Source organism: Pangasianodon hypophthalmus, chromosome 26, assembly GCF_027358585.1.
Source record: "Pangasianodon hypophthalmus isolate fPanHyp1 chromosome 26, fPanHyp1.pri, whole genome shotgun sequence".
NCBI classification, from domain to species: Eukaryota; Metazoa; Chordata; class Actinopteri; order Siluriformes; family Pangasiidae; genus Pangasianodon; species Pangasianodon hypophthalmus.
The window spans coordinates 1,710,340-1,737,620 of NC_069735.1; the positions used below are offsets into that span (position 1 = coordinate 1,710,340).

The 27,281-nt window shown below is 38.6% G+C and overlaps 1 protein-coding gene across 5 annotated transcripts in view; it reads right to left on the reverse strand.

Annotated features, from left to right (window-relative positions):
• pard3ba (par-3 family cell polarity regulator beta a) overlaps positions 1-27,281 on the reverse strand; it is a 123,617-nt gene that overhangs the window by 20,440 nt on the left and 75,896 nt on the right. For all 5 annotated transcript variants that reach the window (XM_053230000.1, XM_034300163.2, XM_053230002.1 and 2 more), the window contains 4 exons: positions 22,636-22,839; positions 20,856-21,045; positions 5,938-6,018; positions 5,595-5,861 (listed from right to left, as the gene is read on the reverse strand). In XM_053230000.1, coding sequence (XP_053085975.1) covers positions 5,595-5,861; positions 5,938-6,018; positions 20,856-21,045; positions 22,636-22,839 — 742 coding nt within the window. The remainder of the gene's footprint in view (positions 1-5,594; positions 5,862-5,937; positions 6,019-20,855; positions 21,046-22,635; positions 22,840-27,281) is intronic.

The window sequence follows — 27,281 nt, forward strand, 5'->3', positions numbered from 1 at the left end:
TATTCGCAGGGACCACAAACATAATTTAAAAAAATAATAATTAAAAAAAAAACGTGTGTAATGTTGATACGGTGACATTTTCTGGAAGGAGTCTCCGGTGTCAGCGCTTCGTCAGTCAGAGCTACAGCTGTAACTATGTTAAGGGAATGATGGGAAAGGGTTTACAGCTACTGTAACGCAAGTGGTAACAGAAATGTAAGTATAAATGGATAAAAAGTACAACGTATCGTTCTTTAATGAATAAAACATTGTTAGAAAAACTAAAAACTTCAGGAAGTGCTTTTATGAGAACAATCCAGTTTATCGTCAAATACACTAGTCACAAACATATTTGTACTCGTGTCCACTCAGTGGCGTGTGCCGGAGCAGAACCCGGGCCTCGGCGCAGAACCCGGGCCTTGGAGCAGAACCCGGGCCTCGGAGCAGAACCCGGGCCTCGGAGCAGAACCCGGGCCTCGGCGCGTCCATTAGCCGCTCCCACACAACACAATTCCAGCTGCCATTTTGATGGAGAGCGCAAATGAGAAACACTATCAATGTTTAATTAGCCTCCCGCCGTGCCCACGGCCTCCCCGTATGAATCACACTCTTATCTGCCTCATACTTACTCTAAACTATTTGCTCAGAGTCTCCAGTGCGCGTGCGCGTGTGTGTGTGTGTGTGTGTTTGCCACAAATACATGTCTAGCAGTTTCTGTATAAACTTGGCTGACTGATCAAGGACAAGAAATCTACAGTCATGCAAATGTCTGAAATGAAATAATGTTTTTTTCCTCTTTACTTTATAAAACATCTGTTTTTTTTTTGTTTTGTTTTGTTTTTTTTTAAACACATCATTAACCCAGTCATGGTCAAGGAGGTCATTAATAAAGAACTATTTTTAAAAACTAAGGCTTTCAGTGGAGTTTGGCACAAACATTTTTAAATTAAAATAAATATTTTAGTTCTTTATTTGTAATAGTCTAGAGAGCTACAGAAATCAGGATAAAAAGTTCTGCTAAGTGATAGTAAACCTCGCGAGGGATTGGGAGGTCGTTTGAATCTTTAGATCGACTGGCCGTAAGTGTGTGCACTATGCATGAAAGGGTTAAACTGGATTATCTCCAGAAAGAGATGGGAAGGGATTGGACATGGAATTAGAAAAGGACACACACAGCGGTAAGATGTCACAGATCTGTCATCACTCGTTAATACAGTATGGCTTTTTTGAGAATCTGAGTAAATGTTAGATGGATAATCTTTCCTTCTATCTGAGATTTGAATCTGAAGACAGGATTGGTTCGTTTAGCTCAACACACTTCCCAAATCCGGTCATTCTTGCTCAGAGAAAAGCATAGGAAGTACATGGGAAGTAAATTCTACTCCTGATGCTTTGTCCAGCACACACACACACACACACACACACACAGATTTTATCATGCTTACAGATAAGTACATCTTTTGTCAGCGAGCACTTATTTTCCCTCCTCCGCCCCCTCCATCGAGTCTCTTCATCTCTCCATCGCTCCGTCCTGCGTTCCGCATAACACAATCCAACAAACAGCCGGCTGTCTTTTCCAACAAGTCCATAATCTAAAGTGACGTGCGTCTCGGAGCCTACCTGTCACTGGAGAGTTAATAAACACGTCCAGCGTTTAATTACGCTGATGCTTTGGAGTGAAAGGATCCACACTGCCCACAAAATCCACACACTCAGTGCTCCTGATAAGTTCACGTGGTTAATAGAAATAAAAACAATCGAATAAAACCCTGCGAGATCAGTTGAAAATAGAACCACCGCTAGAAGTCCCCAACTTAAGCACCATAAACGTAAAAACACACACCAAATAGTCCATCTTTACCGAACCAATCAAGGGGGGGGAGGGTAAAAGGACTGAACCCCAACTTTACCACTTTAGTCAATAAAAATAAAAACTGCTATTGTAGTTAGATTAGTTTCACCAAAACTGGACTTGGAACAATTCACAGCTAGACCAGTTTCACCAGTTTACTCTAATATGAGACAGACCAGAACTGGACCAACGTCACCACACAGTAAAAAACAGAACCAACCCTATCTAGAACATCTTGACCTTTCCAATCAACAACTAAACAAGCATCCGATTAAAAGTAAACCACCGTACTAATAGACTGTCTTCACCTTTCCAACTGAAACCTGAATAAAATGCATCCAGACCCCGCCTTCAACAAACCAATAGAAAAAAGAACAAACCCCATGTAGAAGAGTTGAGCAATGCGTTACAAATGGAACAAGCTAGACTAGGCCACTTTTGTCAAGTCAATCAAATGACTTGAGCTCCAACGAGACCAAAAATGAACCAATTACCACCTACAGCAGTTTTCCCAAAGAACCAGAATTGGAACAATCCACATCTAAATTGGTTTCAGCAAAAGACACAGAAATGGAACAATCCACAGCTAGATGGGTTTCACCCTGAAGAACTGGAAATGGAACAATCCACCTCTAGAAGGGTTTCACCAAATCTGAAACTAATGGAAGTGGAAGAAATTTCATTCACCAAGAGAAAAAAAAAATGACACCAGCTCCATCTAGAACAGATTGAGCTGTTAAATCAACAACTGAACCTCATTTCCCCCTCATTCAACCAAAAACGGATCCATTAGCATCTAAAGCAGCTTCAGCAAACAAAAGGACCAAACGGCATCTACAGCAGCTTCACCAATCCACTCTGCGAGAAGATCTAACCAAATTAAACGGGAGAAAAGCCAAGAGAAGCTGCGGCAAAGAATTCAAATTGGCTGTAGTGAGCATCCGGAGGTCCATTAGACTGATTAATAGAACCATGTGCTCCTGACTCGGACCCGATATCTGAGGCAACGTGAAAGACTTTTCCTCGCATCTGTTCTTCCGTGAATTAAAACGGCTACAGCAGAGCAAGGTTCATATATATATGTAAAAAAAAACATATTAAATGAACTGCTGTTTGTGTTTCTGCTCTTTTTTTTCCCCTCAGTGTGACTTATATTATGTATAAAAGAGAGGGAGAGAGAGAGAGAGAGAGGGAGAGAGAGAGAACAAATGCCATCTACACCTGAGAGAGAAAAATATTAGGAAGGATAGCGAGAGAGAGGCAGAGCGAGATAAAGATAGAGAGAGCGACAGACAGATATGAAGAAATAGAGAGAGAGAGAAAAAAGAGGAAGAGGTAGAAAGAGAGAAAGATGAAGAGACAGACACACACAAACTAGAGAGAAAGATTCAGAAAGAATAGCAAGGGATGGGGAGAGGGATAGAGAGAAGAGACAGCAACAGACAGAAACAGATGGGGGAGAGAGGGAGAGAGAGAGAGAGAGAGACAGGTTGAGGAAGGAGGCACAGTAATTAAGCTTCATTCTAAAGAAGATGAGACATCAGCACTTGGAGGGAGAGAGAGAGAGAGAGACACAGAGAGAGAGAGAGAGAGAGACACAGAGAGAGAGAGAGACAGAGCCATGCTGTTACTTTGTGGTTAATTGACCATATCCTACTATCTCTCTCTCTCTCTCTCTCTCACACACACACACACACACACACGTTGTCGCCGCTCTGGTTCAGGGAAGCCATTTCCCCAATGTGTTGATTTACAGAAAACACAAAGTGATAGTTAAACTCTAATGGCGTGTTTACGGCCAATTGGTTACATCAGGGAGTTTAATGTGTGTGTGTGTGTGTGTGTGTGTGTGTGGTGTATTGTGTATTTGTGGGGTCTTTTGTGTAATGCTGATTAAATGCTGATATCAGGGTGTGTGTGTGTGTTTGTATAGTGTATTGTGTACTTGTGGGTTTTTTTTGTGTAATACTGATTAAATGCTGATATCAGGGTGTGTGTGTGTGTGTGTGTGTGTGTGCAGCATCAAGCAGACTGGAATTATACAGTGATGAGTTCCCATATAAACAAACCCAGTAACTGAATAAATTAAATACACACGGAACGAAAGAAGCAGGAAACTAATGAAGGACAGTGCGGTGTGATGAAGCGGAGACAGTGTTAGCGCCCTGAACAGCACATCCTGCAGTGTTTTATTCCTCTTACACCACAGAAATTCACCTGCGATTACAGTTTTTATTTAGTTATTAAAGAACGTCCTGCTTTTTTATCTGTTTACAGTCACACTGAATGACGCAGAACGTCCACGAAGCACGTTCTCACTTACGTCATAGCAGCTGTGTGTGAGGTGACGCACTTCCCTCACCTGAAGTTAAATAATACGAAAAAAAAATAAAACGCAGCTTGTCATGTGACTGAGAAACCACCAAAAAAAAAAAAAAAAAAAAAAAAAGCGTAACTTCTCTGTCCTGAAGATGTCGGAAAAACGTGCGGCTTTACCCGACACTGGAGACTCCTTCCATCAATTATAAACAAACGTCTCCTTACAGAACACGTCACCATAGCAACGATTTGTCTTTGTTAAATAACAGCACGTTTCTTTAGGTTACGTGAAGCGTCTGCCGTACAAATCCCTGCGAACGAGCCGTTACTATAGAAACGATAACGTACTAGAAGGACCTCGTGACCAATCAGACGCAGTCTTTTAACAGATAATACAATTTTTTTGCAGGTTTTTTTTTTTCGAATGATCGTTGATTGTTGTTTGTATTGCACAGTGGAAGTTAGTGTGTGTGTGTGTGTGTGTGTGTGTGTGTGTGATCAGCTCATAGGAATCGATAGCAGATTAATGCTGGAATAAAAACAGCCACACTCACGGATAATTAAGACCAGACGACAAATCAATGGGTGCGTCTGGCGAGAGCACTCACCCCTAAACAACCCTCTCCACATCACACGGGCTGGACTGGAAAAAAAAACCAAAACGCTCTCACACTCCGAGCCGCTCGAGTGCACTCACAGGAAGCAGGGATTACGGACAGCAGGTCATGTGTTTATTACACTCACACACACCAAACCGGAGTATAATTACCAGAAGGAAACACACAACCGAACTGATTTAGCGTAATAAGTTTTTAAAAATTTAGCCAACCCACGAACCACCTTAACTCTGAGCTGTTCTAAACAAAAGAGAAACTGTAAAATGTAATTAAGAAAATACAAATATGCCTCTTTTTTTTTTTTTTTTCTTTTCCCAAAACTGTGCACACAGCACTGTTCTGGATTCTGATTGGTCAGAAGTCGTTGATTAATTTACTGTAACAGCAGCTCTGACAGTAGCTCCGGCTTTAAGGTTTATAATAACGTGCTTGTTCTGATACATTATCGTTTCCATAGCAACACCTCATTCTTGTACAAGGGACGATCCACATAAACAGATTAAAAAAATCTTTGATATGATCAGGAGACGTTTATTTAAACCTTTATGGAAGGAGTCTCCAGTGTCAGAGGAGTTTACGCTTTAGTATTTTTTTGGTAACAACAAGCTTCATTTTTTCTTCATCATATTAACTTCAAGAGCGAGAAAACAGAGATGTGAAGGAACAACAGTTTATAGCTGCTATAACGTAAGGGAGAACAGGAACTAACTTGTTTTCTACAATGTTAAATGTAACTATAAACAGACAAAAAGTACACGTTGTTCTTTGATTAATGAAAACGTCAGCACACCCCATTGTGTTGAATATGTACGTTTTTAAAGCTTTACCTCTCGGGTGCTGGTTGCGAGCGAGGCTTTATCTTGTTGACTTTGGCGTAAAGTCCTTCCCGTGGGTCCTCATTGGTCGGAGGCATGTTGTAGGCGGGGCCTGTGGGTGGGACATAATGAGGAGAGGGTATGTGGTTTGGATAGGAGGCGTGGCTAGGAGGGGGCGGATCTCTGAAGGTGTTGATGCGAGCGTAGTTCGGGTCGAAATCGTCGTCTTCTACGTCGGGCAGGTGGCCACGGGACGGAGCTGCCATGTCCGTTTCCGTTCTGTAAAATACAAATTCTTTAATAATTGGGTAATAAAATTGAATTTCTCTGATAACAGGATTGTTTTTCAACTTACAACATTTCTGATTCGCTCTTATTGAGCTCCTCTTCGCTCAGCGATCCCAACTTTCCTTTGGTTTTGTTCTTTTTGCCAAATCTAGAAAAAAAAAAAAAGTAAAGAGTGATAAGAACAGGACAACACACTGGAACATTCCTCAACCCCAGACAAAACAAAATCAAAAATTTTCCTCCAAGTTTCCTCAGAACGCTGTCTATAAAACCAAGGATGACCGATTGAAAAAATCCAGTCTGATTTCCCAGTTTTTGGTTTTTCTTTTTATTATTAATATTCTTTTTTCACGAACAGCTGTTATAGTGACGCGCACATCAGTTAGCGTCCTCGTTCTGATGCAAGCGAAAGGAAAGGAGTGCACAGTATGAGAGAGACAGAACGAGAGGAAGAATAGGAAGAAAGAGGAAGGTGGGTGTTTACAGTTAGTTACAGGAGCAAGTGATGACAGGAATTGCAATGAAATGTGAATAAAAGTAGTTAAAAAAAAAAAAAAAAAAGGTTTCTGGTTCACCGGTTGGTCCATGTGCAAAGATTTCACACCATATTCATTGGTCACGCTCTAGCGAAAGCCTCCGCACATCATTACCGTATCAAAATCAAACCAGAAAGAAGTCATTCTGAGAAATGTGATGGTCAATAACCCAGGAAATGATGCTAGCATATTGCTTCAAGCTAGAAGGGTCCATTAATTATCAGGTTGGACGTCCTGTTCCGTTTGTCAGCATCTAAGCAGCTACAGAATCGACTAGCATGCTAGCTCTGTCTCGTTCGTAAATACTTTTTTAGAACCAAAACGCTTCTAGCATTGTTTTAACACAAAAATTGGAAAATATAACTGTGTTTTCCAGCTAAATTATGAGACTATAGAAAAGCTAACTGTTAAAATGGTTCCTGAAAGGTTCTTGTTTTTCTAAATGTCTTCCACTCGGAAACTCGTCCAGATCTGGAGATGTCTGACGAGATGCCTAACCCTAACATGAAAAATGAAAAATGATGATGTCATATTTGAGAAATAAAATTTCATAAAAATGTGTTTGTATGCATGGCAGTACACTCTTTAGTTCCTTTAGAGTTCCTGTTCTTTCTAAACTGTTCTAATAAGGAACGTTTTGTAGTACGCTTCCACACAGAACCGGAACGCTAGCTTAAATATTTTCCATCAACTTTCTGTGATCTGATCTCAAAATTCCAAAAATTAAAAAGAAAAATTGGACTTTTTTGACTACATTTTCAAACATTTCTATAATCATATACTGGGGACTTTTTAGCATCAGACAGCTTCAGATCTAAATTCCAAACAAATCTAAACTTTAACAGACGTTGCTGCGAGAATGAGACCTAAGACCCATCACTGTAATCTAGCTAGCTTTAGCTAGTTTGTATCATCAGCTAGCTAGCATCTGAGGAATAACGCTGTTGTTAGCTAGCCTTAGCTAATGTTCCTTGGTGGAAGAGGAACTAATTTACCGTCAGTAATAAAATCAGTGTGTGATTTTCCTTTCATACTTAAGTAAATGTAAGAATTTATACTTTTCTACTTTGAGTGAAAAACTTGAAGTTCTACTTCTACTACTTATCTAACGAGAATTTATTTAGATTAATATCGTAATTACACTTTTACTTGAAGTTACGCACATTTTCAAAATGATTTCAAAATTTCCAACATTATTAACTATTTCTTAGCTAAATTTCCTGTTTCATCGTTTGACGAATCTGCTTCCAAACTTTATTCTTACATGACATTTTGAATATTAATAAAGACAGATATATAAAAGGAAAAATCTGATAAAAATTAGCTGAATAACTTTATATGGCTTTCAATGTTGCACTTTGCCAAGATTTGAGACTTTGAGGCATTTTGATCGATTATTAAAAATTCAAAATAATATCCACGAAATGTTTTTTTTTTTATTATTATTAACTATTAATAAGAAGTGCAGTTCTCAGAATATGAGGTACAAGCTAACGAAGGCTGCACTCATAGCTAGCCGTGTTAGCATAAGGAGGATGTTAACGTTATTATTAAATCACTTCATTTTCATGTTCTGAGATCAGATAAGAACGCACGCTCGTTAGCATTGCTAGCATTATTGGGTCGAGGTATGTGGCCCTGGGAAGTATGGCATGCTAATCCAACTGAGCTAATGGGCTACAATGGGATTGTTAATAAAGGGTTAGCTGGTGCTGTAGGAGTTCTTTAAGATCACTGGATTGCTGTTAGCATAAAAACACAGCCATCTGTCCAACCCGAAGTCGCTCCTGAATAAAAATCCTGCTTTAATTAACGTAGCACGCTTTTTTTCAGGAAGCTACAAGCTAGCTGTAATTTTCCGAGTTCAGCGATGTTATCGGTGGGAATTGTACTGCCAAAAGCAACACCCTTCCCCCGCCCAAACGTTCCCGCAGACACATCCAGAGGAAGCGGAGCCGCTGACGCTAAGCTGATCATTATGTGTGTATATTACAGTCTTCCTCTCTCACTGCTGTGTTGGGTTTAACGGGATCACTTTAATTAGCTAGAGCTGTCGCAGAGCACAAAGCCACGCTCGCGCCGTCTCCCCGAGTCTCTCGCATGTGGAGAGAGAAACGTTAGCGTGATGCAGTGATACCTCATCGCTAAGAGAAACTCTTTCCAAGTGATGAGTGTAAAACATCGCGTGGGACAAAAACCTGAGAGGAACACACTCTCTCCACATGATCTCTCTAATACAAGAAAAAAAATAATTTCTATTAATTCTATACATAATAATGAAAATTACTTTCATCGTTAACGAGTCTGATCTTTAATCTAATCAGTCTGATCCAAAAACCATTCTGACAACGCAACCTTCGTGGATTCACTGTGAACCGAATTTATGAGTCCTTAATTAGAAGCTAGCAGAATATTTTTTAAAAATATACATAAATAGAAAAAAAGAAAAGAAAAACAGAAGGATACTGAGGCAGATGCAGTTTGACTGATTGATGTGAATTAATGCTCTTCTCCAGTCCAGTCCAGAGAAAAACTCCTCCTGCGTATTTCTGCAGCCATTTTTAGCGTAATTGGGAGCAAATAATGAACAGTGAGAGCAATACAACCTAGTCAGTTGTGTGGATGTGTTGTGTCTAGTGAAAGCCAAAGAAGATTACAGACATAACGAATAAAAAAAAAAAAAGCAATACTCATTAGCAAAAAAAAAAAAAAAAAATGAATAAATAAAAAATAAAGGAATTTATTTGAGCTTAAATTTGTACAGAACAACAGTGGGCATCTTTTTCTAAACCCTAATGTGTGCAGTGCCAAGGACAAAAAAAAATCTAATTAAAGCATTCTGGCACACACACACACACACACACACACACACACACACGTCTAGTTTATCCACTCACAAAGTCATACACAGCAAAGCAGGATAAAGCCTATAGCACAGAGAGCGTTCTCAAAGCGCTTTTTGTTATGAGCCCCATCTGAATTTCAGTGAAGGAAAAGAAATCTAAAGTAAGAGGAAAAGCACGACATTCCCCAGGCATGAGACGGCAAAAAAAAAAAAATAAAATAAGTAGCTTAAGAAGAAATCATAAGCACTACTGCGGAGAGAACGGCTAATCTCGCTGCAGAAACCTTATCTTTATTTATTTATATTAAGATTGCGCCGTATTTTCAGCTAAGACCTCCAAGGACTTAAACACGTCTGAGAACTGGGGCTGAACTTCTTAAGGATGGCGAGGAAGACAATTCAGGAGAGAAAAGTAGATACTTAGCGGACACAATGAAGAGTGCGAATGGAATGAGCGAGCAAAAAAGCTGGGGATTAAATGCAAAAAACAATAATTAGGCTTGAAAGTGCAGCGCGGAGGATAATCCCGCTAAATCCAGGCCTTTAGAGACAGGTGAAGAAATCGGATACGTTTTTTCCCCCAGCTGAACGAATTTTAGCTTCCATTTCTAAAGAAACAAACAGAGCATAAATATTACTTTATCACAATCATTCTGGGTTTTAGACATTCGACTAACCTCGGAAGTGGAAAGTTAATTCCAATGAAATTACGTCAATTTTAGACCTGCGCACATTCGAGTGGAAAAAAACATGGACGCCTACATGCTTGTCTTCAGTTAGCAACAAGCTAGCCAGCTAACTGTAATACGTGACGTATATTTACCCCCTCAAATGGTAAACTGTATAGTCACATGCTATATATTCTTTTAAAGGTAAGACGTGCTGCTGTGTTTACTGCTGAGCGGCCATGTTGATTTGACGTCGCTTGCTGAACTCAGGGTTGAGAAGCCTGTCCTGAAGTCTCCCACCTGAGGAGGCGTTTTCTTTGGTTTTACGTAGTCGGACCTTTAGTCGAATGCAGCGTAGGTACAAACTAGAACCCTAAAGAACCTTTAAAAATTCTACGTAGATGGTTTCTCTTTCGCATACGGTTCCAAGGTTCTTCAGGGTTTGAGGGAAGGTGTTGGTGATCTATAATAGTCCTTTTACAAGTCACTTGTCTGCAGTAGAAATTGGAGTGCGTGTGTATATGAGGTTTTATGGTAATCACCAGGTGTTTTGGGGGAAAAAGCTGCCATTGAGGCCTTCCTGTTCACAGGATGTTGACTACCGTAACCAGAAAAAAGGTTCTTGAGGAATTCTCAGGATGGTTATGGGGTTCAGTGATTGTGAAATAGAAACCTTTAAGAGTTCTTTCAAATGGACAAACCCTTTATGTCGCCACCTTGGAATACCATTTTGTTATAAATGAATTCAATCCTGACATTCTCTGCTAAATGAATCAATTTAAATGTAAAAATCATTAGCTGACACGTCCGTCATGATCACAAGTTCGACCGTAACTACAACGAGGGAGACCTGTTAGAAAGCTTGACTGAGACATCAATCCCAGATGCTTGCGACGTCATTTCCAATCAAGTGCACATTAATCAGAATTCACTGATGGCACGGACGCCACGATAGAGAAGGATACGCATGTCGATCATCCTTACGCATGTGGACAGCATGTGTCAAGCTTTCACAACAATCTGTTTTACTGACTCTAGCATTATAGATAGATGGATAGATAGATAGATAGATAGATAGATATCTGTCTCTCAAAGTGAGAATGAGTTTATCATTTGTAGATTGGAATTGCATTCAAACAGACCAGTGTTACCATAGAGTTGACGACTTGTCCAAAGGTTACATAAATATCTGTGCAAGGAAAGTTCAGCGTATTCAGAGTCAGGTTCCGCATTCAGAGTCAGGTTCCTTCATATTCAGATTATTTAAAATCACCTGCGTCTCCGAGTTCACGCCTCAGACTACCACGTTTAAAAACTTGCCTGTAAGCCTGAAAACAATCAGGGGATAGAAAATGCAGACTGAAGATGCAGATATTGTTTCTTGTTTGCTGTCGAATTGCAATGTGACATAAAAGTAAGAAAGAATTTTAAATAAAAAAATTAAAACACTAATACAGTGATAAACATTGACTTGTAGTCTAGTCTAATTTAACAATATGGCATCTACCCTTGCTATAAATAAAATAGCACTTGATCCAGCACATATCATTTTGCATTGGATTTGTATATATCGTGCTCCAACTTAATGCAGCTACGAGATACTAAATCGAGTTTATGGAATAACAAATCGCAGTGTGTGTGTGTGTGTGTGTGTGTGAGAGAGATGTGGGCTCTTATGTTTTTAATTCACTACTTTCATTTCTTGAATTAATAAAATAAGATGATCGTGGTTTAAAGGATATGGCTATTTTTTTAATCCATAAAAAAAATGAAGATGGTTTCTACTGCAGTGTTCTTTTGGACTAAAGGGACAATACTGTAAATTTTCTAATAGTGTCATATTTATGAATTTAATATTTTTTCTGTATTTACAGACCAAAGATCTGCAGGTCGTCATGTCTGCTGGGAAATATGAAGGGAAATAAATGACAAATAATTAGCTGAAGGAAAAAAAGAAAAAAAAAATCCCCTGATTAAACAAGTAGAAAGTCGGGATGCAATCCAAGTCTGTTGTTGTTTTCCCTGTTTTTAAAGGTTAAGTATTCGAAAAATTAAACTTTGGTCTGAAGCCTAAAGCAGAAAATGCTTGGATTTCCTGTAAGAGATTAACATTAGCCATATGACACAAGTTAAAAAATGGTTTTCATTAACCAAATGGCGCTGGGATTACAGCCAAGGCCTGAACCATTTACAAATTAATATTAATAATGTACTCTACACACACACACACACACACACACACACACACACACACACGCCCTCTGGCAGAGTCGAGCTCTCAAGCGGGGAAAGTGAAGTAACGTCAATAATAAAGTACAATCGATAATATTTACATAGGAAACAGTGGAATATGTATATTATACTACTGATTAGCCTTGTACACACACACACACACACACACACACACACACACACACACACACACACACACACCTAAAAATAATCACATGATCCATATGTGAATTTTAAACATGTGGTTTGTAAACTTTGTGTTAAGTTTTACACATTTTTCTCATGTAGTGCAGGTTTTAATTCATTTATTTTCATGATATTTCTTTTAATTTGTCACAATTATTTTTTTGTATTTATTTTCATGATTAATTTGTTTACGTGATTTTTTTTTTTCCAATTAATTCATTTCCACAATTCATTTATGTTATGTTTTTTATTTATTTATTTTATTAAATTTTTTTTTTACAATTCATTTATTTTCCACATAGTTATTTCTCTTTCTTTTCACGATTTTTTGATTTTTTTTTTTTTTTTTTTTTTTTTAACATGATTAATGTTCTTTTTTAACAAACAATTTATGTAATTATTTTTGTCATTTTACAGAATGGATTTTTAGCATTGTTCATGTTTATGGTCATTTATGTGCAGTGTGTGAGATTTCTGAAGGAAAGTGTGAGGAAGGAAAAGAAGAACATGGGTGGAAAAGAGAGGATTCTTTTCCAGCTTGTGATAAAGGCAAAGCTGAACGTGTTTCTCGTGTGTGTGTGTGTGTGTGTGTGTGTGTGTGTGTGTGTGTGTGTGTGTGTGTGTGAGATGTGGGAGAAGACTTACAGGAGTTAACCTTTACTACAGAAAGGCCACACGAGTCCATTCACGGCTGTGAAGTCTGCTGTTTGGCGTGGTTGGGAATTACGGAGTGGATAAAGCAGGAAGAACAGGAAGCGAATTCACGCGTGTCGATTTAAACCCAGTAAACACTCCGAGGAAATGAAAGACATAAAAATAACATTGTGAAACGTTGAAATTTCTTAGTTTGAGCTTGTAACATGATGCACTCGCAGCAAAGGGAAAAATAAAGGACATTCGTGAAACACGTTTATAAACGACGCGTTACAGCGCAGACAGAAACCAGTGTTTTATCCGACTCCCGCGATATCTAGCAACTGAAGTTACAGTACGTCATTTCTTTTCTTTTTTTTATTAAACTAGAAATAAGAAAAACTAACAATAATATGGTAGTGTTCTACTAAACTCGGTTTTGTGCTTTTATAAAAAAAATAATCAGTGAAGCGATGAAGCGATGTTTCTGCTACCACTCCAATTTGCCAGTGATTACAATTTTTTTATTTATTAAACAATAACATCATATTTTTTATACGTTTATAGTTACATTTAATGTTACGGAATGTCCACGAGACAAGCTAGTTCCTGTTACATACGTTATAACAGCTATAAACACTTGTTCAGTTTATCAACAGTTATTATTTTGTTACTTTATGTTGTTACTGAAAGGTGCCACGAATTCAGTACCTAAACAGCCGAGAATTAAGAATTAAACCCGTTTTCCGAGGACCTAACAAAGAGCTCTCTAGCAGTCCTGAGATTTTAAACACCGAACCTGTGAAATCCTTGTTAATATAATGAACGTATAAGTATAGCCGAGCCTAAAATAAACCTGCCAAGTGTTAAAGTGAGAGAAACAGTGTTAGGACAAGATGTAGTTTTTAAAAAAAAAAAAAAAAAGAAAAGGAAAGAAAAGAAAATCCGCCATTTTATGTCCACTTCCTCTTTCCTATGATGCAATACACGAAGACACAGTGCAACTATCTGAAGCTCATTAAATCCTCCAAAGTTTGCTACAACAGTTTGGGTATTTTTTATATTTTTTTTTAAATGAAGTGACTGACAAGTGCTACTTCTTTTAAAGGCTTTAAAAAGTGCGTCACATTCAGTAAGTGTCAAACGTAAAGCTCAGATGAAGCCGTCCCCGACAAACAAACACTACAGACAGAGACCGCCATGACCAATTAGGTGAGCCCGGGCTCATAAATATTTATGATTGCGCATGTCTTGAATCAGAATAATCTGAATATGCATTTTTTTTTTTTTTTAAAGAAAACTGACAGCGCTTGATTGACAGAACACGTCCACGCAAATAAATGAGGAAATCATAACAGTACTGAGGGGGGAAATTGGAAAAATATGCTTTAATAATCGGTCTTGGCTAGGCTTCAGCATGATAGCATTAACGATTTTATAATTTCATGCTCAAATGGGGAAAAAAATCCCGAGCAGATATGAAGCGAGTGCCTGTAAACATATGCAAAACGGACAGTATTTACATGCAAAACACTAAAATGTGCTGTTTCTACCTCAGCGCTTCTCATTTCAAGAACATAATGTGTATACACATTTCTCATTTTCTTGCTAGAGCATGCATTTTAACTGCAGTGTCCACTTTTTACAGACAAATCACATATCTGTGATCCGTTTTGTCCGTGATCGTAAGGTTTTAAAATGTTATTATGTGAATCATGTTTGTGGGAAAAAAACTTATAAATGTGCATTTCAACATTATGCCTGAAATTTCACGTGTGAAACTGGGGAATGTGACGACGTGAACAATGCGAGAACACATGAAAATAATAAATGAGAAAATCACATAAGCAAAATTATACTACATGCTCTACATGTAGAAAAGACTCACGTGTAAAAATCACATATAAAAAATTAATTAAAATAAAAATAAATCATCAATTGGGAATCATGAGAAAATAAACAAATAGCAAAAATAATTGAATCATGTAAAAAAAAATTTGAAATATGAATCATACAAAAAATATGGAAGTAAATAAATTGTGCAAAAAAAATCATGTGAAACTAAACTAAAGAAGTAAAAAGTTAACTTGTGAAAACTAATAAATCACAAAGTTAAATGAGAAATGAATCATGTAAAAATCACGTAAACGTAAATGAAACGTGAGCAAAAAAAACCTGTAAAAATGAATGGAAACACATGCACTACGTGTGAAAGTTTCGCACACGAATCGTGATTATTCCCGTGACTTTTCTGTAAGGGCCACTAAAGTGCAACAAACACACATTACCATATGTTTGAAAGTGCAAGAGAGTCATTTGTCCTAATCCAACAGTTTCTACACAGACCTCATTCACCTTCAGATGCTATCTGCGTGATTACTTCTCTGTGACGAGAGGAAACATTACGGCAGGCTCAGTGCTGTACAGGTCGGGGAGATATAATCACTCACACATGGCTGCTGCTAATCCAGCAGTTATTAGTGTTTTTATGAGCTGTGTAGCACTGAATTACTGACCAGTCCTGCTGTTTATGTCTCTCTGCGGAAAGCTAACACTGCTAACAAGAAAACCCTAGCAGGCGGAGTGAAAAACTAATTTTACCACAAAAAACTAGCGCACATCAGTGGACTGAATATCTGAATATCTCATAATACACAACTGCTGTAAACTTACAGCGAAATAATACACGACCACTGTAAAGTTATAGCAAAATAAAAAATAACTGCCGTAAAGTTACAGTGAAATAATACTCAACTGCCGTAAAGTTACAGCCAAATAAGACACAACTGCCGTAAAGTTACAGCCAAATAATACACAACTGCCATAAAGTTACAGCCAAATAATACACAACTGCCATAAAGTTACAGCCAAATAAGACATAACTGCCATAAAGTTACAGCCAAATAATACACAACTGCCATAAAGTTACAGCCAAATAAGACATAACTGCCATAAAGTTACAGCCAAATAATACACAACTGCCATAAAGTTAGAGCGAAATAATACACAACTGCCGTAAAGTTACAGCGAAATAATACACAACTGCCGTAAAGTTACAGCGAAATAATACACAACTGCCGTAAAGTTACAGCGAAATAATACACAACTGCCATAAAGTTCCACTGAAATAATACACAACTGCCGTAAAGTTACAGCGAAATAATACACAACTGCCATAAAGTTACAGCGAAATAATACACAACTGCCATAAAGTTACAGCGAAATAATACACAACTGCCATAAAGTTACAGCGAAATAATACACAACTGCCATAAAGTTACAGCGAAATAATACACAACTGCCATAAAGTTCCACTGAAATAATACACAACTGCCGTAAAGTTACAGCGAAATAATACACAACTGCCGTAAAGTTACAGCGAAATAATACACAACTGCCGTAAAGTTACAGCGAAATAATACACAACTGCCGTAAAGTTCCACTGAAATAATACACAACTGCCGTAAAGTTACAGCGAAATAATACACAACTGCCATAAAGTTACAGCGAAATAATACACAACTGCCATAAAGTTACAGCGAAATAATACACAACTGCCATAAAGTTCCACTGAAATAATACACAACTGCCATAAAGTTACAGCGAAATAATACACAACTGCCGTAAAGTTACAGCGAAATAATACACAACTGCCGTAAAGTTACAGCGAAATAATACACAACTGCCGTAAAGTTCCACTGAAATAATACACAACTGCCATAAAGTTACAGCGAAATAATACACAACTGCCATAAAGTTACAGCGAAATAATACACAACTGCCATAAAGTTCCACTGAAATAATACACAACTGCCATAAAGTTACAGCGAAATAATACACAACTGCCGTAAAGTTACAGCGAAATAATACACAACTGCCGTAAAGTTACAGCGAAATAATACACAACTGCCGTAAAGTTCCACTGAAATAATACACAACTGCCGTAAAGTTACAGCGAAATAATACACAACTGCCGTAAAGTTACAGCGAAATAATACACAACTGCCGTAAAGTTACAGCGAAATAATACACAACTGCCGTAAAGTTACAGTGAAATAATACACAACTGACGTAAAGTTACAGCGAAATAATACACAACTGCTGTAAAGTTACAGCGAAATAATACACAACTGCCGTAAAGTTACAGCGAAATAATACACAACTGCCGTAAAGTTCCACTGAAATAATACACAACTGCCGTAAAGTTACAGCGAAATAATACACAACTGCCGTAAAGTTACAGCGAAATAATACACAACTGCCGTAAAGTTACAGCGAAATAATACACAACTGCCGTAAAGTTACAGCGAAATAATACACAACTGCCATAAAGTTACAGCGAAATAATACACAACTGCCGTAAAGTTCCACTGAAATAATACACAACTGCCGTAAAGTTACAGCGAAATAATACACAACTGCCGTAAAGTTACAGCGAAATAATACACAACTGCCATAAAGTTCCACTGAAATAATACACAACTGCCGTAAAGTTCCACTGAAATAATACACAACTGCCATAAAGTTACAGCGAAATAATACACAACTGCCATAAAGTTACAGCGAAATAATACACAACTGCTGTAAAGTTACAGCGAAATAAGACATAACTGCTGTAAAGTTCCACTGAAATAATAATCGCTGTAAAATTATAGCAAAATAAGACGTATGGTCTAATACAACATTTTCTGTAATATACTAAACTTGCTAGTAACTAACTGTAAAGTTTACAATAAATAATTTACAGTGCACTGCCAGAAGGTCAGAAAGTTCACAGTAATAATGAAATAATGCTAACTCACAGGAAGAAGCTAAATTAAGTAAATTAAAGTATGAGCATTTTAGCATATCAGAGATTACTGTCAAATTCTGCAGCCTGCGTGTAAACAAGCTTTCTAATCTAAGCCCCGATGCCTGAGTAGGAGCGGAACGGCTGCACTAACCGGCTTGAGGTCAAGTGGGAATTGGTTTTCCTCCAATCTGTGATGTAGAAAGCAGTTGAGATGGACGGATTTGTTGAGAGGTTCAGTGTGTAGATGTGTTTCACAATGCTGGCTGGAGTTTAAAAAGCTTGAACTGAGAAATCTGATATTATTCTTTTAACCTTTTTGAAAATATCTTCAATTTCATGCCACTCGTGATGGCACTGCTTGATAACCGAGATGGAATTAAAGTGCTACAAGCTCTAGAGGCACTTCATTCGGTATGAATGAAGACTGAAAGGCTGGTTAAGCCACTGTGACTGTCTAGAATAACTAATTAAGTGTATCTATAGAACAAGACCACTGATATCACCTGCTAAGTTGTCTATAAAAACCATTTTTAGCCTTATATAAGTGTGAAATGATTTTGCATCAGTTGTGTTACTTTGGTTCATAAAAACAAGATAATAAAACTGCAGATTTTTTTTCGACTCTGCTATAAAAGATGTAATGCAGGTTTGAGTAAACAAGCACGTATCGTGGGGATGGAGTTTGTATTCTATTTTCTAAAGGCAGCCTCTAATTTTCACCACGGAACAACCTGCGAATTTTCTTCAAAGTCCTACTTCAGCGGCCCGTAAACAAATCCTTTGCACTCGTTTAAAGAGGAAGAAACTAAATGATCACTTCCAGTTTGTTGTGCTGCATCATTACTCAGCGTCTCTCACAGGGCCAGGAATTAGTCTCATATGCTTTCCATTTGCCGTCTTTTATTAAAAAAAAAATAATACATCAAGCAACATTGTGATTGAGATTACGATTACGATTACCGCACTGCATTATGGTTAATTACGTTCTATTTTACGCTTGATAACAAGACACCCGATCGGAAAAGCCATCTTAGGAAGGAAGGAAATGTTTCGAGTTGGAAATGAAACAGCTGGCTGGAGTTATTAAATGTTCCCGGCAGGTTCTTCCGTAAAGAAAAAGGAAACAGGAATACATGTGTCTGGCTCCGATCTCAGGGGGGAGATCTGTCCTCTCCGTAACACACTCGTCATTTCTTGATTGATCTTCCAAAAGTTGATATTCAAATTACAGGATGGTCAGACAATCAAACAATCAGAATGAAAGCTCTGAGTTGCTAGTCCTGTGGACGCCACACATCTTTGCATGCCTTTAATTACTGTGGTTCAATAATTACTGCTGGGCCTCAGTGTGCAGCTGCGCCAGGGGGCCCTCACTAATCTTATCCAAGCACTATTCCACATTGCTTCTGCCCTTAGGTCAACACCAAGGCTATTTCTTTCAGATTTTCTTTAAAACGATGTCAAATCAGTGCTTCCTTTAAACCTGGAATTCATTTGTAATTGATTTCAAATTTTCTGGAACACTCGAGGTACAGTGGAAGAGAGAAAATGATTAAAAAGCACTGAACTGCGCAGGGGAAAGAAGAGAGCAGCTATTGTGGCTGACATGGTTATATCAACTGTTAACTGTGTGGAGGTTTGGGAAAACTCATCAGATCAAAAATCAGGTTTGAACAAAATTCTGTTGTTCTGTCTATAATATACAGTATATAGTAAATTTTGTGGACACCTGACCATCACACCCATATGAGGTTCTTCTTCAAACTGCTGCCACAGAGTCAGAAGCACACAATTGTATAGAATGTCTTTGTGTGCAGTAGCGTTACAGTTTCCCTTCACTGGAACTAAGAGGCTCAAACCTGTTCCAGCATGACGATGCCCCTGTGCACAAAGCGAGCTCCATGAAGACATGGTGTGTGAAGGTTGGAGTGGAAGAACTCGAGTGTCCTGCACAGAGCCCTGACCTCAACCCCACTGAACACCTTTGAACCGGAACTGGAGACTCCTTACCCAACACCAGCTCCTGACCTCACTAATGCTCTTGTAGCTGAATGAACACAAATCCCCACAGCCACGCTCCAACATCTAGTGGAAAGCTTCCCAGAAGAGTGGAGCTTATTTTAACTGCAAAGGGGAAAAAATCTGGAATGGGATGTTCAACAACACCACATATGAGTGTGATGGTCAGGGGTGCACAAACTTTTGGCCACTACATGGTGTATACACTGTACAGAAGAAAACGTCAGTGTTTCATCATGTGAAGCGTTTTCCCAGACCAACACACATGCATCTATGAAGCAACAATCTTCAAGAATCAGTGGAATATAAGCCAAACTAAAAGGCTTTACGAAACTCTGCTTGGAGGATTGAAGTTTTCTTTTAGAGTAACAGCTTCCACTCAGTCTGGAATAAAACAGTAATCAGCGTATGGTGCTTTGGTACAGTTTCTTCAAGTCAAGATGATGAAGATAACTTATCAGGACAAGCTGATGATAAAAAATTATTTTTACAGTCCATTGAATGACAGTTATAAATCATCAGTGTCAGCTTGGCGTGTAACGCAATGCCACTGTGTGTGTTTGTATTAAATAGCAACCTGAAGGGAGTGTGGCCTTTTCATGATGCTTCATGTTTCTAAAAAAAAAAATAATAATAATAATAATTCTGGGAAATGTTCTGCACCCAGACTCGGCTTATTCAGACATGAAAAATATGACAGGGTTTCCTTCACCCCCAAGAAATTTAGCTCACATTAAAAACAACAAAGGCATTCTTTCCCGATTTGATTTGTAGACATGTGTAGAAAACCAAATGTTGAACCAAACGTTCCAAAAACCAGGAACATTATCACAAACATCTTAATGAAAGTTACACACAGGTTTCTAGGCCCTTCTCCAGATGTTCGTATAATTTGCTTGAAAATATGATGAAATATGGATAACAATCTTAACAGAATCTTAACAGATTGTTATCCACAGGAGAAAGTATGAGCCTGGTGAAATAGTTTCTACAAACAAATCTGTGCATGGAGGAAACATGGAGGAAAGAGATTTATGAAGCATGACGTATGAAGAGAAGCCGAGGTCTTCCTACCTCAAGAGTCCAAAACCCTTCTTCTTCGTCTTCTTGTCTGGGTCATCAGCATCATCCTTCTTCTTGGTCTTGGGCTTCTTCTCCTTCTTCTTTTTGGTCTTCTTCTTTTTCTCTTTGCCTCCGTCCTCCAGTTCTTGGCGCGAGGACCCGCTGACTGGAGTGTCCCTGCCCGAGCTGTCCTCGGAGTAATCTAAACACATATAAACAGGTATTAACAGCTGGATTCAGATGCTGAATGATTTTGCTTTCTCAGAAAAATGCTTTGGTCGTGAGTTGAGATCAGTGATCTTATAACGTATAATTTGACGTGCGGCCAATTCAGTGCTGTTGCGACCAATGGCGGCCTACAACGAAGTTCTGTCAGTGTTAGAAATTTTTTTTTTTTTTAATTAAAATCTCTACTGCTACAAAGCTCTTCTAAAATCCACCAATAGGACGACAGAATTGGATGACGCCAAACCCGTGGCACAGCTACACATACAGTAGTGGTGATGTTGAAACGTAAACGAAACATGCTAACGGACAGAACAAATTTCCCTATTACCTCAAGCTCACTTTGAAGAAAGTTTGCATTTACGCATGCGTTTTATGAATAAACCCGGATTGCGCCGGTTGATGACGTAAACTACGCAGAATGTAGTCAGTCTCTTTAATCACAGCTCTATCATTATATCTTCATGTGTTAAAGAATTTGGGCAAGAGTTTATTGGGTTTGTTTATTGGGCTTGTTGTTATTGGGACAAGTCATAATCTTAAAAGCCCATGGAAATCGCACACTGGCTAAAAAATTGGGGAAACAGGACAGTTCTTGTGTCTCTCTTAGCTATATAAAGAGACCAAAATGGAGGTAAAGGAACAGGAGAGATCATCAGGTTCAGGTTCTGGCTTTTGGACTGGGATTTGACACGATGACATACAAGTCTAACTAATTTGGAGCAAATTCTTGGCTCATACATTTGGACATGTCTGTATTTCTTCCTTAAGTGTCTGGTATATTACACAATATGTTATGTTAATGTTACATTAATATGTCTCCTTTTCTCTTCGTTCCTTTTGCTCAGAAATTTTATGCTTTACTAAATTTCAGTAATCAATCAAAGATATTTCAGTGCATATGCGGTATATAGATACGTCCAAAAGTGTTAGAGTTGTTTTTGAAGGTTTGCAGTCTCAAATGATGTGAACGCTTCCAGCTCATGTCTGAGAAATGGCTAAAATTGTTAGCTTGGTATGCACTTATGCTAACGATAACCATATGTCTGGCACGACTTGGTACATTCTTGTCTAAATCCGTGGTAGTTAATATTCAGCACACATGGACTTTTCATTAATGAGTTATTACTGAATTATTATTGCACTCATTTTAAAAATGCAAGTATAAACAAAACCATTTGCTTGTGTTGCGTTCCTGGTATGATTTATGACACAACTCATTTGACAAATTATTTTACAGCTGATTTTTGCTGACCTGGTAATTCATTAACTAATGAAGCCATTCATCATGAAAAATCAGGTTTTATTTCTAAAAAGCAGAACCATATTTGGTATTACCGAAGCCCAGTCATTAAATCATTCATTTGTGATAGATAAAGGCTGCCAGGTTCAGTGCTAAAATCAATCTGCCCATTCAAACTGGGTGGTGAAAACTTCTGCAAAGCATTGTAAAATGACTGGGCTTGTGTTATAACCTTAAAAAATCCAGACTCTTTGACTTCTAAGAGACCCAGAAAACCCTAATCCACAGATGTCAACAGCGTAACCGAATTTGTCTTGTTCTTACCGTCCTCAGGCTCCGAGGGTCCGTCGTAGGACTTGTCGATGGCCTGCCGGAAGCTCATGTTGCAACCACGGCCGCGTACCATAGGACCGGCAGGCCGGTGGAAGGGAACGCTGCTCTTACTGGCTTCCTCCATGGCTGTCTGCAAACTCTCCAGAGAGCTGGACTTTTGGAGTCCCAACGTCGGTCCCAGAGACGTCAAGGGAGCTGAGATGAAGGGAGAAATGAGGAAATGAGGGATGATGCATAAAAAGGGTTATGGAGTATTGGTGATACAACACAGTGTCAAGTCTAAGACCTTAGAAATATTTGTAATGGTAATGAAAATCATGAGGTGCTTAAAAACACTGTCAGGTCAATGGTGAAAATGTTGGCTGTGTGTAAGCACTTCTGCACTACAGGTTTGATACGCCGCACAATATTCACAATACACAAAAACAACAGAAGCAAAAAGGAAAGTACCTGCTAGCACAGCAATGCCATGCACCCCTTCAAAAATAACAATTACTTGCCTTGGAGGAATAAGCGTTTATGTTGTCGAGCATATTCAACCACGTTACACCGTGTCTAGTTGACTTTATTTTTCAGAGACACGTCTATGAGAAATGTACAGCGTAGCTGCAGCTCACATTTTGTTTTCGGTTCTGGCCAGGAATTTTGGTGCATCACTAATGCATTTAGCTCTTTTGTGAATTTGGATGGACTGAGTAAGGATTGAAAACACATGACTCAGCAAAATCTCAGGTAATTACAGTACTTCAGCTCCAGTCTAATATAATTAAGTAGCTTTCAGGCACTAAACCTTAACTGCTTGTCCACACATGCATTACAGTGTGCGTTTGAATGGTGTCACATAAAATATAACGCGTTCTGCTGAAAACTAGTCCATTTGTTTTAGTCATTCTAAAAACTATTTGAAATTTACAGATAGTGAAAAAAATCAATTATAATGAACTGGATCTTTGATTGTACCTGTACAAGAACAATGTAAATAATCAAAAAAACAGGAACACTGGGAGATGTTCATTTCTGGGAAAACTTCTGAGTGTATATTTTTAGAATAGGATGTCAATGAATAAGCAGTACTGTAGTGTAAAAGCTACAATGGCTAATGGAGTATTGTTTAAAACACAGTCAAAACAAAACCAGACACTGTTTTCTTACCTTCTGCGAATTAAATCAAAGCAAAATCCAGCATTATGAATCTAATGTCTACAAATAGTCTACTATTTGTAGACATTACTATAAACATGCACATCATTTACACAAAACAATCCGAGTTGAAAGACCAATCACAGGTTGATTCACGGAAACATAGAAATTCCCACTGAAATGAGCTGTAGTGTTGCAGAAACAACAAACAGATGGCCCCCTAAGGCACACATGCAAAAGCCAATAGGAATCAGCCCAACATGGCGGATTTTCACTTGAACCAACAACAAAGGAGAGTATGACGCCAAAAAAAGAGAGAAAGAGAGAGAGACTGGGAAAATATCACTTTGATATGATGCAGACTGTCAAATTCTCTGGAACTGGTAGTCTCTCGTTAGCAGACGGATATCTGTATGCTCTTATTATCGCACAAGAGGTAAACAAGACAAAACGAGCAAGCAGCCAAACACACACAGCTTCAGGACCAGTCTCTAGGAGGATCAACACTTGCTGGATACCGACCGTACCGTAAAGAAGAAGAAGAGATGACAAGGGCTAGAGAACAGAAAAGACCATGAATGAAAGCATGGAGAGCTTGGGAAAGACAGGCACTGCGAAATCAGGAGGAACAGAGGAAAGAATGAATGGATATGGTGAAGAAAGTAGAAAAGCCAGATAGGGATAGGGACATTTGCAGTGTAAGATTTCACAGTACATTAGCACAGAGCAAACGATACTAGCAAACAAAATCAGACCAATCACCAACCAGCACTTCAGTCTTGCTGACACAGGTAACAGGATCTGTATTCTAACCTTGTTTTCATCATAGCTGTAGGATCGATCCTACCAGCGTAGAAGTTCCCAGGACAACGGCCATGTTCATTAGCATGGGGGGTGTCGAATTGGGCAGGTTGCTCACCCAGTGTTTTATGGTTAAGTTAAGGGCAGCTACAAACAGACCGAGTGGGTGTGATTGGCCAAACTTTGTATGGGAGCAGGCGGGATTGGTCAAATCTTTTGTGGGAGCATGCGGACGTGGTCAAAGTTTCTGCGTTGCGGGGGTGCAGTTGGTCAAACGTCTGCAGGAGCTGAAGGGATTGGTTTCTGTGGAATTTCTGAATTTCAGTGGGAGTAGATGGGATTAGGTAAACATTCTGGTGTCAAGAGTGTCTTCAGAAGTGGGCAGGATTGGTCAAGAGTGACTGCAGCAGTGGACGGGATTGGTCAGGAGTGACTGCAGGAGTGGACGGGATTGGTGAGGAGTGACTGCAGGAGTGGACGGGATTGGTCAGGAGTGACTGCAGGAGTGGACGGGATTGGTCAAGAGGAACTGTCTCATCTAGCCTCTTACTGCCCTGACCTCCAGCCGTTAAAGACACCTACAAATCTTCATGTAGAGCTTCACAAGGAACTTCTTTGCATTACATTGACCACCAGAAGAATACAACCGTTCCTACAGAAGCTGTTCAGAGTTTTCTAGATATGACTAATGCAACTAATCGCTAGACTCCCTCTCGTTTATCTTCTCCACACTGCATTCAGAATTCTGCTGCTAACCTGGTTCATAACCTCTGAAAGGTTCTTCATGTATCGCCCTTAATCCAGAATGCTTATCTTCACATTCTAAGCCTCAAGCCGTAAGGCACCGCATCTATTTTCGTTGGTCCAGAACTACACACCTGGTGACCAACTCAACCTCAGTGCACTCAGCATGTCCTTTTCATGCTCATAAGGTGTTCTGAGAGCTCAGTGGTTGAAAAATATTCCCCAAGTCAAGTCTGAATAGTCCTGTGTTTCCATTCTTTCTGGGGGGAAAAAAAAATCTAATGACCTACTTTTTCAGACAATATGTAAGACACCAGATATTGCCTTGCGTACTTTCTGTTGTTTTTCTCTGCCTTTACTTTTTGTTTCGATTGTTCTTCGTTTTCCTGTTTATATATTAATTGGCTCCACACTTAGGCTCGAAATTATCCTTTTTGTTAAGAACTAGGTCACTCCAGAACTTGCTTAAACCAGTAAGTATTCTAGGTCATGAATCCTTAGAAATTCTCAAAGAACTTTGTTACAGCTGTTTCAACAATTTGCAAGTTACTCTGGATAAGACTTTTTGCCTCATGACTAAATGTAAACGTAAATATTCACTACACAACACCAAAAAATGGTTTCTTTGCTGTATCCGGGCTTCGAGACAGTTTCTCCAAGACTAACAGCCAAAGCTTGTACTCTGGTTGGCAGTTTGCCTTGTCTGATGCTGAGTAAGCATTTGACTAGATTTCTTTATGGAAATGACTTTTAACTACTGTCCTTCAGCTGCCAAGATGCGCTTTGTTCAGTCTTCCACTGCATTTTCTGAATTCAATTCGCCAAGTTCATACATACATATGCATTGACGTGGCTGTAACTGGCTATAAAGACACAGAGGTCTGGATCTCTTTAGTGTCTGTAAGTTTTGCAGGTTTTTTGCACGTATATACAGGGTTTTACAGTAAACATAAGGTCCTTGGGGGAATAAATCGCTCGTTTCAGAAAAGGTTTACATGCAAACTTTTCTTATTATAATACTGTATAAAATTATTTTTGCCTAGAATAAAATCTAGTTCATTTTGCATAGGTGTGTTCAGGAAGAACATTACATTTTTTCATGTAAATATAATATACAAAATAATAAGCTAGTTCTATCATTTACAATAACGAGATAAAATAGATGATTTAATGATATTGATAATGAAAAGCTCACTGTGACAATTTTGTAAAATATGCAAGGAAAGATAAATGAAATGTTCTGTAATAATGGTGATGTGTCTTCGATTCTGAGGCTGATTTAAAAAAAAAAAAAAAAAAAAAAAAAAACTACATTTTGAAATGTAGAAAAAAAAATTGGATTTTTTTTTTTTTGGCAGTGGACCTTTTGTACTGTGTTCCTTTCATATTAAGTCAATACACTGTGTCCTTTTTAAGAAACAGGAAAGCAGACCATAATATTTAACTCAGTAAAATTAAAGGGTCTCACTGAAGTCAGTTTACAGAAGAACAGAATGTATATGTATATAAAGCATGAATGAAGCTCACCAGTGTCGCGCTTTATGGCATACACTTATCGTTTTAAATGTATACGTTATTTCTGGTCTTGCTAAGCTGAAAATAAAATTTAATTGGAAGCCCAATGTGGCGATTTAACAAGCCAGAGAGAGAGTGTGTGTGTGTGGGTGTGTGTGTGTGGTTCTGCGGTCAATCCTAAGACATTTCTTGACTGTTCGCTGCTCTGAATCTCCATGACTGCCTTTTATGTTCTAAGTACAGAGTGGTGTGTATACGCTAAGTAGCGTCCTTGTCTTGTCCTTGTGTATCCGTTGTGGGAAAATGAAAAGATCGTGGTATTGGTATCCGAGGCAAGAGTTTTATAATTAGAAGTTTAGAACGTGTAAGTGTGTGTTACTGCTGAGAGTGTGTATGACAGGAACTGATAATAAATCCACTACTAGGGGTGCAAACCT